We start from the raw sequence: 11,075 nt of genomic DNA on the forward strand, positions 1-11,075 counted from the left end.
CCTGTTATGCTTCAAAAGAGCTCCTTTGACCTCCTAAGCCTCTTTTGTCAGCAGTTTGTTTTTGTCTATCGTTTTGTTCAAGGAGAGACAACGACACAACAGACAATGCTGCTAAACCTTGGCTTTCAATGTCCAAGTTCTTTGACGGGGTTCGGCTCAAAGGTTGAAGGCGTACCTGGTCTTCATATGGGGTAAGAGCATAAATATACACATATGGCACCAAGAAGCCGGAATTGACTCGCCACCTTTTCCGACTTCCACCATCAGCACCAAGAAAGGAGCCAAGTCATAATCAATCAGAACGTTCTACGGGAATCGTAAGTTTCTGTTTCCCTAGCGCCTCGATAATAGACGGTTGAATCTTCGTTCAAAATGTGCGAGGACTGTGGCGACGAGGACAACTACGATGCTGATGACGAGTTCTTTGAAGAAGACGAGTTCTATGAAGACGACGAGTTTTATCCTCCAGAGGACGGGATCTATGACACCGAGGATGACGACGAGGATAACTACGACTCTGAGGACGAATGGTGGCAAGAGCAAGTAGAGAATTTCAACGGAGAGCCTGGAAATGAGTTGATTGAGCCGGACTGCTTCTGCGCAAGCTGCCTGCGAAGTCCTGCCCGGGTCGAAGTGAAGCTGGTGAAGAACTAGAGAAAGATAGTCGAGGAGGTGTGTTTAATTGAATTGTCAGGGTTGTAGCGAGGCCTGTAGAGAGTAAATGGTGAGTAAGGAGAAGATGAGTTGGAGTGGAAGTCTGTATACAATCCCCTGCAACTACAGCCACACGTCTCTTACTCAATAACGCTCCTTTACAATGCTCCTCGGGGACAGTTTGGCTCCAACAGAAACAAATGCCTATCCCGTAACATCTGTCATCTTCCTCCACCCGATGGATTCCCTGTGTTCTTCATGATCCACGGAGAGCAGTTGCCCGCGCTCATTGCCGTGAAGCTCAAACAATCCGCAGATGGAAAGTCTACTGGGTGCACTTCAGGCAGCGCATGGAGCTGTGTCCGAAAATGCAAGGCAGCGAAGTGACCTTTGTCGCTATTTAATGGGTGTCGTACATTTCACTGATCTAGCCAGCATGGCAGACGGTGTCTCTTGTTAATAAATCGCCAGCCCCTTCATGGAGTTGGTCTTCTTCGCATCACCACAACAAGAACTTCTCTGAGAAACAGGTCCACACTGAGATTGCTCACAGCGAACTTTTCCAAGCGCAGATTGACCTCCAATATCAACAACACTTTCTCTCATACAGATTCATCAACTACCAATAGAAATGCCTGATTCCGTGCCTGGCGCGGAGTCTGGCTCCTTGCGTGTCGTCATGCCTGACTTCGGGCCTGATTCTGAGTCTTCTTCCGAGTCATCTTCTGAGTCAAGTTCCTGGTCTGACATCCAGGCTTACTCCCGGCCTAGCCTCGTGCATCGCTTTCCGGACTTCGCGCGTCGCCGGCAGTCTGACTTCTGGTGGAACAGGTACGTCCGCTACCATCACTGGCTGCTACGGGAACCTGCCATCATCATTGATTTTGTCCAGATGTTGCCGATTGATCCCTGGGGCAGATATCTTCGTGACCCTCAGGTAGCGGTTCAGACAATGGTTGCTCTCATGGCGACCTCTAATCGTAGTCCGTCCCAGCCAAACCAGGGGATGCCACAACCTGACACTCGTCCACAGACTCACACTCGGGTCCATCCTGAAGATGAGGCTGACGCTAATACTGTGAACTTGCAACCTGCCGCGGTGTCTGACACTAACACTACAGCTAGTCTTCAAAGAGAGGGTGAAGCTGCAGTCGAGCCATCTATGACAGAGCCTGAGGTTAGAACATCCCTTGAAGCCGAGGATGGCAACGCTGAACAACCAGTCCGGGATGGTCTTCGTGGCCGCCGCCGCCGCCGCCGCCGCCGCCGCCTTCGTGAGCTCTGGCGCCGAGGGCGGAGTTTGGCACGTGTGATGGCCAGATGGTGGCAAGAGAACTTGAGATAGACGTAGCATAGACATAGTCCGGGGGAGAATCAAATATGTCTCAAATTTCACCCTTTTTCTAAATTCTCACTTTTTTCTATAGAAAAGCAGTGGCTAATACTGATGGCTGAGCTAGGTTTTTCATGTAAAGCGTCTCTAAATATCAGCACTCCCAGCATCAGGATAGACAGATTAAGTCAAGTGTATCTATCAAAGAGCCTAAACGGCTGCCGCGAAGTGGCAAGGTTCTCAATCATTTTGGGCGACCCTCGAAGGGATTGAGACTCTCTCGCGACATCTGCTTGAACACCAAAGCCACATTCTTTGTGGTCTCTCATATGCAGTGCACCGTGATGGGTCCAATGTCTCGCCAACATTGCCTATCTACTGCCTTTTTGTCGGTTAGGCCACCTTCACAAAGACAACAACAAAGTTGTGGCAGGAAAGCAAATCTCGAAGCCCACGTGCTTTATTTCTTCCGTCTCAAAGAAACCCAAGAAGTCCTGCTAAGGCAGCGGTACCGGTATCTCAGAGCTTCTGTTGACAGAGAGCGCCACTGTGGCAAACCATCCACCAATGCTTCAACCGAGGCCTCTCTATAATAGCCTCGGTGCCACCGTTGATCGACAACGAGGTCTGGACAGATCTGGCCAGGTCTAGATCTATTCAGTGGATCGCTTCTTGCCACAGGGCAAATAGTATATAGACAGGCAGAGTCTCTCTGAAAAGCCAGAGGACGCAACACAATCAATCAGATGAATCCACTCTCATTCTGTGTACAACAGCTTCCACAATACATTATACAACTGCCTTTATTAAATCTGCCTTGAGGCTCGATCTGTTATTGAATGGATCCCTGGTCTGCAGAAGATCGAAGGGTATAAATATCTTTTCATACTCGCACCTCTGCGCAGCATCAACTACCGCCATCACTAACACTCAAGAAACTTCTTTGTGGAAAAAGGTTGACACAAAACTAAAGTCACAAGTTCCTCCGCAGCGAAGTCTCCTCCATTGGTTTCCTCTCTGTAGCAGCATCATCAATCACTGCAGCACAAGATGGGTTGCAATCTCAGGAAACCATTTACTAACATCCCCGAGTTCGCTGCTCCCGAATTCGAGAAAGGTTTGCTTGCTGATGACCTCCATGCGTTCATGGAATTCTCCAACTTCATCTCCGTCCCTCCATCTGCCACTTCAGAGACCTATTTGATCTCGAAGGAGGGGTATGGCCTGCCACGTTCGATGTGGATTGAGGAAGTCAAGGACGATGTCAAGTCCTGGATGTCGCGACTCAGAGCGAGAGTGAGATTCGCAATTGACAACTACAGACTGAAGAAGGCCTTCGGTCGCGAGTTCACCATGTGAACCGTGAACAACAAGGTAAGTGTTGAAGATAGGTTAAGAGTGATCAAGACTTGAAATCTTTTCGAGGATTTGATGCTTCAGGGTTTGGGTGGTAATGTGGCTGGGTGTGATTTTGGTCATAGACTCGTAAAATGACATATGCTCATTAAGACGAAACTCCGCACGTTGCAAGATACTGCTGGTTGATAACACTGGTAGCGAGGTGGGATAGAGTAATCAAATCCTTTCAAAAACAAGAAGGATCGAATTTCACTAACAATTTTCCCTCTAACTCCCTGCTTGTAGGTAGCGAGGTAGGTATTAGACAATACTTCGGCTAGAACAATGTTGGTCAGATGAGGCTGCGACCTCCTGGATTGGAGTCCCCACAGACTAGCCTTAAAGGCGGCGGCACTGACCGCCAGATTTGTAGATAGACCCATGGTAAATTCAACTTCAATCTTCGTCTTCGAACCACAGATCCTCCAATCCGGGTTTTCTGGGCTGATAATGTTGTGCCCCTTGGACAGCTCTTTCTGTTAGTTATAATAATGCCTTTCAGGTACAGGACGCAGGCCGTGGAGAACTTTTGATGGTGCCGGCCTCGCCGGATATTTATTCGGTGGAGCAACGTGACAAACGCGTCAGGGAAGAAACTAGGGGCAGAACTAGAACTGCCAAGTTTGCTAAAACCAGGTGGTGACAGCCCAGGCAAGCCCAGGGACACCCCTAGCACCCCTGATCGTCTCGCGGATCGTTTCATCCGCGCGTCCAGGACATTGACCGCCACTCATCGAAACGAAATGGCATTCTCAAATTGCCCTGACACAGTTTCGAACCAGCAACCGGTCCCATCGCTACCACATTCAACACCCATACTGGCAAAAAGTCATTGGGGAAGCAGACGGTGGCAGTCGGATAATAATGCCTCGTCGCAAAGTCTCTGCTTACTGCGGTAAGTGCATTCCAAGTGGGAGGCTCTTGCAGCCTTGCCACTCACGGGTCAGTTCGTCTCTCTGCATTTTCGTGCATGGCAGCTTCTGTCACTCTGTGTTCTTCTTGTTCTCTCTGCTGGAAGCTTTCTCATCTGTGGTCTTTTTTTGATCTATATATGTTTCTTCTGATATTACGCGTGTACTCAGCCATCTGTCTCGTGAGCCGACTTGGCATGGGCCGTCTGAGCAAGAATTAGGAATTGAGCAGGTTAATTGAGCAAGATAACAGCCCCGCCAAGTACAGATTCATCTCAGCATGGACTCGGAAAGGCCAAGGTCCTTGGGTGAGGGCTTGGCCACCGGATTCACAACATCCTTCTTGTCATCACCTTTATTCGACTGTCGTTCGCCTGTCACGCCAAGTGCAATACGAACACCGAGGGTATCATTTTCACAGTCAGATTCTGAAGAAGCAAACACCTCCGACTTCCCCCTCGAGGAGAGCATATGCCCCAACGTTGCCTCCAGCGTTACGTTTGCACTTGCGACTGAGTCGATCCCCTCTACAAGTTATGGGCATACCAAGACGGGGAGGATTGCGAGACATGCGAAGCTCAAGCCAGAGTCTTTGCATCTATCGCCTCTCTGCCGTTCCGGCATTGAGGATCATTTTCTCCCTCGAAGTGCGCAGTCGGTGACACCAAGCCTGATAAAACAGCCGAGACCAACCCTACACGAAAATGAACTCACAACTTTCTCCGCCATTAACCTCATCCTAGGCAAGACCATTGGTGTCGGCGTTTACTCGGTCCCATCAGCGATATTCGCTGAAGTCGGCTCGGTGGGAATGACTATACTCATCTGGATTGTCGGCGCAGTAATCTCTTTTTGTGGGCTCTCCGTCTATCTCGACTTGGGTACAGCACTGCCTCGGTCAGGCGGAGAGAGGGTCTACCTTGAACGCATCTTCCGCCGGCCCAGGATGCTGGCCACAAGCATGTTTATGGCATATGTCGTTCTTCTGGGATTCAGCACGCCAAACTGTATCATACTAGGCAACTATGCAGTGGCAGCATTAGGTGCTCAAGCTGGGGTGTGGAATGTCCGGGGCATCGCGGTCGTTGTTATCTCACTATCGTGTCTCATCCACGCACAAATGCCATCAACTGGGCTCCGCATAATCAATGTTCTCGCCGTGGGCAAGATGTTGATCCTTGCTGGTGTCATCCTGAGTGGCTTTGCGAGCATCGGTCGAGTTGCGACAACTTCAAGGCAGAGTTCTATCGCAGAGCAGAATTTCTCTTCGATTTGGGCAGGCACTAGCTCCAAGCCCTACAACTACGCAACCGCCCTATTACAAGTTCTTTACTGTTTCCGTGGCTACAACGCGGCGAACCAGGTCATGTCGGAAGTACGAAATCCCATCTCCACCATAAAATTCGCGGCTCCGGTCGCTCTCACATTAGCATCGCTAGGGTACATTCTCGCCAACATTGCCTACTTCTGCGCCGTGGAGAAAGACGACTTTCGCTCTTCGGGAGTTGTTGTCGCCAGCCATTTCCTTCGCAACATCTTTGGCTTATTGTGGGGTGAGCGGATTCTGCCATGCTTCATCATCATCTCGGCTTTTGGAAATATTGCGGCCACTTCTTTTGCTCAAGCTCGAGTCAATCAGGAGCTTGCGGCCCAAGGACTTCTCCCCCTGTCCAACTTCTGGCGCAAAAAGAACTGGGCAGGTGCTCCAGCTCCAGGACTTTTCCTGCACTGGCTGGTCAGTGTGCTCGTGATTATCCTGCCTCCTCCAGGCGAGATATACACTTTCCTTGTCAACATCGGCGGGTATCCCGTCTCCTTCTTCTCGGTCGCGATTGCGGGGGGCCTCCTTTATCTAAAAGCATCGGCGAGGGAGCAATGGCAAAGCCCATGCCCGGCGCATCGATCACACATCGTCGTGTTTCTGGTTAGCAATGCCCTCTTGCTCATTTTTCCATGGATAGATCCTGGACAAGATAACGAAACCAACAAGAGATTCGAGTATTATGCATACCCAGCCACGTCTCTGGGCATCTTGGGATGTGGCGCTGTCTACTGGGTATGTTGGCGGGTCAGGCAGTCACGCGAGACTTCTCCTGTGGACACACCATTGTTGCAGGACTGGGAATCCGACGCTGCAGTGTCACCGTATAGCTCTGACGAAGGAGAAGCAGGGCGGAAGAAAGCGTGCCTAGCTCCTGAGCAGAAGGCGCTCGTGCAGGACAAGCTTAGCGACGTGTTTGTGGTGGAGGCTGAAGTCATCGCAGGAGAGGAGCTCCAGGAGGACAGTCGCGAGAGCTCGTATCCTCGGGACGGATGAGAAGAGGATGGATAGGAATCAAAGACTCTACACTATCGCCGGATAGAGCAAGCAAGTGTATACATATTGACAGACTACCCATATCACAACAAAGGTTGAACAAGGTGTATAAGTAAACCGTGACAGGAAATGAATAAGGCTTTGGTAATATTCAGCGACGACAGACAAAGCAGCCCTAGCACCCGTTTCGGACTGTGCCCCAGTTCAGCTTCGGCTCATCACTCTGACCACACCGAATTCTCATCCCTTGGGCGAGACTTGCCTCCTCACAGTGAGCCGCACGCTTCGCGGATGAATTGCAAATGATATTATATTATCCAATGCACAATAGAGTATCAGAGGAAAGACAAAGAAAGCGAAAAAAAAAAATAAGAGAGCGCTTTGATATGTGCTTATAACCTTGTCATTTCCGTTCGAAGGGGCTCAAAGGTTTCGAAGGAATGTTGTTGAAATCTGTGATGTTCAAGATATTCTTCAAGAGGTGTCATGAATGTGGTTGGCCTACCGGGGCTGTGGTATAACGCAACGCTAATGAGCCCAGACGTTCTGAATGAGAGGCCTCCAAATCAACGAGGGCGGAGGTGTCGGACCCATTGCGGGCACAGCTTGAAAACTTCCCGTGGAACAGGTTCTTTCCTCCCTTGTGTGTACGGCGCTCAAGCAGACAGCATACCGTGTTCGGCATGTCGAAAGAGTGTATTTGCTGCAGCCCTAGGCTTTACTTGATAGCACAGCGATCTGACACCCCGCAAAAGCCACCAGTCTTGCTCAAACCTGATCACAAACAAGTGGCTTTTCTGAAGCGTGGGAGTTTGATTTTCCGTGCTGGGTGAAATATAGTCAGCTTGGCCGTCTAGAGGCGACTCAAATCCGGCCGAACTTCTGCTTACCGTATCCTCAGAACCTGCAAGCGTCGATTTCATTGCACCTTGTGGCAGTAAGCAGACATTGACCGCCTCAACATTGGTACCCTCCCCTGTAAGTGCGTGTTCGTTGGTGGGCTGGGTAGTCAGAACAACTGTGTTACCGCGCACCTCGGCGAACAGGTCAAACTGGAGATTCCTTGATGTACGGATGTGGTCCTGTTTATCCGGTAACAATGTATATGCCGGACCCAAGAAGAACACGTGTGCAATATCGGAGGCTTTTGTCATGGTAAGAATGTCCATGAAGCCGATTCTACATGCAGTCAGATTGCCCGCGTGGCCAGTGGTGCTGCTGCTGACATCGGAGTCGTGGTTCGTGAATGACAGGGCGCTGCTTGTGCTCGAACGCTTCTTGTAATGATCGACGGCTTGGCCGTTGATCTTTGTTTCCTTGAGAGACAATATTGTGTTGAATGACGATTCCATAACGCTGAGATGCATAGCGGACGTAAACATCGCGGCTGCCCCCAAAGACAGAGATGTTAGCAGTGCCAAAGACCCGATTTGCTGCGAATTGAAGTTATTGGGGGTATTCTCAGTAGCTTGGTTAGATGTCCAGGATGAGAAACCAGAGGACAAAATAATTCCTGTCACGATCATCACGTTCGACATAACACGATCAAGAGCAAGCTTAGCGGCGTCTCGAGCGGCGTCTCTCTCATCCTCCTGTGCTTTCTCTATCGTGGCCAATGCGGCTTTGACAGCCTGGGGATCATCGGACGCATAGTCTGATCTGTAGTCGTCCACAATGGGTTCGTCGTGCGCATCCTTTGGGCTGGCCGTCTCGTGCCTAAAGACGGCCTCATACATGGTGGGGACGTGCTCTTTACTCGCCTTGTCGATTCCTCTGAAGCTAAAGGGTCTGCCAGTTGGATGTCGGCGGAGATCGTGGTGATGACAAACGACGAAATTTGCTCGTTCCAGGAGGCTCCAAGCAGCACCGGCACCAACATTCGTTAGGAAGTCGGAGATCACCCTCCACACATAGATCGAATGAGCCAAATAGCCTAAACTGTAGAGAACGATAATGGTGAGACGAGGGTAACTATCGATGGCCAATTCTCCAGTCAAGAAGCCATTGTAGATAAGAGTTGCTAGCACCATAAGCAAGACTAGCCAGAAAGTCGCCCATTGCCAGATGAGGAGTTGCACAATGGTCTTCATCAGTGGTGACCCGCTTGTCAACCATGACCGGGCTCTCGAGCAGCGACTTTTGGGTTCCGCACAGCTGTCAAATAGCCCTTTCGCAATGAGCCTGCCGTCTTCATCCGAGCGCATCTTCCCAATGTACATCAGGCGTATTCGTTCGGAGTCTTTGTCCCGGACGAGCACAGAGCCGCCACTGGAGCCTGGGTCGATCGTCTGTGTTCCAGCTACTGCATTTCTGGTGACATCTCCGCTGTAGTCAGGCCACGCAGAAGACAACAGCTTCCCTATATTCTTCTCGACCGCAGAACAAGGGTAAATCGCAGTGGTAGACATCAAAGTACCTCTACGAATGAGAAGACGGTATACGACAGTGACAATGCTCACGGAAATGACAGCGATCAGCGTCTCTGTGATCTTGATCCCAATGGACATACGCTGCACTCCAGTTAAATCCGCCTGAACAGCCCGTACAGCCTTGATAGCCGGCATGACGGCAAATTGGCCGAGAATTAGAAATCCCAAGGCAGCGGAGGCGGCTCTAATAATGATATTGACGATCTTTCTCGAGGTGAGCTTCGCAATAGTATGGCTAGAATCTCGAGAGTGGAGTTTAGGCTTGGAGAGAGGCAGAAGAGACTGAGCGTCTGGGCTGAAGACCCTCTTATCACCGGTTGCTCGACGCATGATCATCTTGCCGGATTCTGACCGCGGGAGTCTGCGCGTTGTTTCACCCTGGTCAGGCTGAGGTCGATGCCTTGCGATGCTGCACTTTCTCAGAGGCGATGGTGGGAAGGACCCTTGTTCTTTTGAGGCTGAGAGCCCACAGGTAGGCGTTTCTGCCACAATGTTGAAATACGAGGCACATATGTGGCCCCTGTTGCCGATTTATCTTCTCAAAGGCGACATTACTGAAACGAGGAAAATACACAACTCGGCTTCAACTCGAGGTTATAAAAGAATGTCAGCAATTTGCTTTTTGAGATGGAGTCTTACATTAAATGATAGATTCCGTCTACCCTAGGGTCTCGAGGACAGCTCGCTTAGCGAGTTTGGCCGAAAGCGAGGGGTCGACTCGTCAGGCAACTTCTCTGCAGACCGGTGAGAGTCCGAAGCTGCTGTGATTCGCGTAGAGGTTGCCTTCTGCTGCAAGCCCAGCACCCAAGGCATAATATGCCAGCTGTGCGCAGGAGATACCAGGTCGAGCCATCAGAGTGAAGGCGGCATTTCAGAAGCAAAGAACATAGTGGTGTGATATCGATGATTGCCAGTGGGTAGCATCATCAAGTATGAGTAGAGAATAGCGGGCGTCTCTGCTCTACCACTCCAATCCTGCCTAAGCCACACAACTGCAGGGCAAGGTCGAGGGGTTTACAAGCGCCGCTGTCAAGGTGCACGGTCGCACATGTCGGTAGGACGACAGAAACTGAGAACCCTGAGCCCCCTAGTCATGTTGTGGGTGGCTGCACAGGCTCACCAGGCTCACCTCTGAGCTCATCACGCAGGGGCGCCTCAGGGTTCGCTAAGCTACAGCTGGTGAGGCTCGGAAAGGTTGGGTCAATGCTCGGGCTGAGTGATGGGTCGCTCGGGTTCGAAAGCAGAAATGACCCAGACATGTCAACATTCGCCGCTGAGTATTCTGGTATTAATCTTCCGTGGTTTGAATGTCTTTGCCCATGGATAGAACGAGTTCAGCGAAAAGCAGAACGCTGCTCTGGGACTGTGGCTCGTGCGGTTCTCGTTCCCTGTGCCTGCTAATTGACAATGTGCCATGTAGTAGACCGATTTGATTTCCTCGAATACATAGTACATACGTTATCATCATTCTCTTTTTCCCGCGATGCAAATTCACGAACCACAGCAGAGCATTACCAGATAAAACATCGTCTTACCTACCACTTCATAAAATTCAGCCGTTTTGTCCGCCTGAGAACCCTTTGGCACTCTAGCACGATAGCACCCGCAATAATCACAGATCTCACCCCCAGCTTGCGGAGTCTCGAGAGCTGAAACCAAAACGGCTGCCATTTATGCCGGCCGGTTTGGTGATGGGCTGGCTGTTCGACTGATAATATTGTCTTGCTGATTAGCCAGTTTGCGGATTCCGTCTTCTGTGTTGTCTGCCTTGTTTGAGGATCAAACAGCTCCTCCGACGAGCTGCACAACAATGTTCGTAAAAGCTGCTCGTCTGCACAAAATCAGAGATTGCCTGAAGTATCGTGGTGAATTAGGCGGTTTGTAAAGAAATCGTGCATTGAGCTGACACTGTGCCGGTCTGGTCGATGCCACGACTTCCGCAAAAAAAAAAAAAAAAAAAAAAAAAAAAAAAAAAAAAAAAGCCACTAACATTGCCAATCAGATGATCTCTATGACCTTTGGCTCATCCGCAA

General features: G+C 50.3%; 3 protein-coding genes across 3 annotated transcripts; 2 read left to right on the top strand and 1 right to left on the bottom strand.

Annotated features, from left to right (window-relative positions):
- Positions 1–372: 372 nt before the first annotated feature.
- A1O5_13135 (uncharacterized protein) lies at positions 373–654 on the top strand (the record flags this gene model as incomplete). The annotated part of the gene is made up of 1 exon (XM_007753702.1): positions 373–654. The coding sequence occupies one exon, from the start codon at positions 373–375 to the stop codon at positions 652–654; it is 282 nt and encodes a 93-aa protein (XP_007751892.1).
- A 3,922-nt stretch (positions 655–4,576) lies between these two features.
- Positions 4,577–6,613, top strand: A1O5_13136 (uncharacterized protein; the record flags this gene model as incomplete). The annotated part of the gene is made up of 1 exon (XM_007753703.1): positions 4,577–6,613. One exon carries the CDS (start codon positions 4,577–4,579, stop codon positions 6,611–6,613), a length of 2,037 nt encoding a protein of 678 aa, XP_007751893.1.
- A 768-nt stretch (positions 6,614–7,381) lies between these two features.
- On the bottom strand, positions 7,382–9,372 carry A1O5_13137 (uncharacterized protein; the record flags this gene model as incomplete). Its single annotated transcript, XM_007753704.1, has 2 exons — positions 7,382–7,438; positions 7,504–9,372. 2 exons carry the CDS (start codon positions 9,370–9,372, stop codon positions 7,382–7,384), a joined length of 1,926 nt encoding a protein of 641 aa, XP_007751894.1.
- Between the last annotated feature and the right edge of the window lie 1,703 nt (positions 9,373–11,075).

Source organism: Cladophialophora psammophila, assembly GCF_000585535.1.
Source record: "Cladophialophora psammophila CBS 110553 chromosome Unknown aczJe-supercont1.42, whole genome shotgun sequence".
In the NCBI taxonomy this organism is placed as follows: Eukaryota; Fungi; Ascomycota; class Eurotiomycetes; order Chaetothyriales; family Herpotrichiellaceae; genus Cladophialophora; species Cladophialophora psammophila.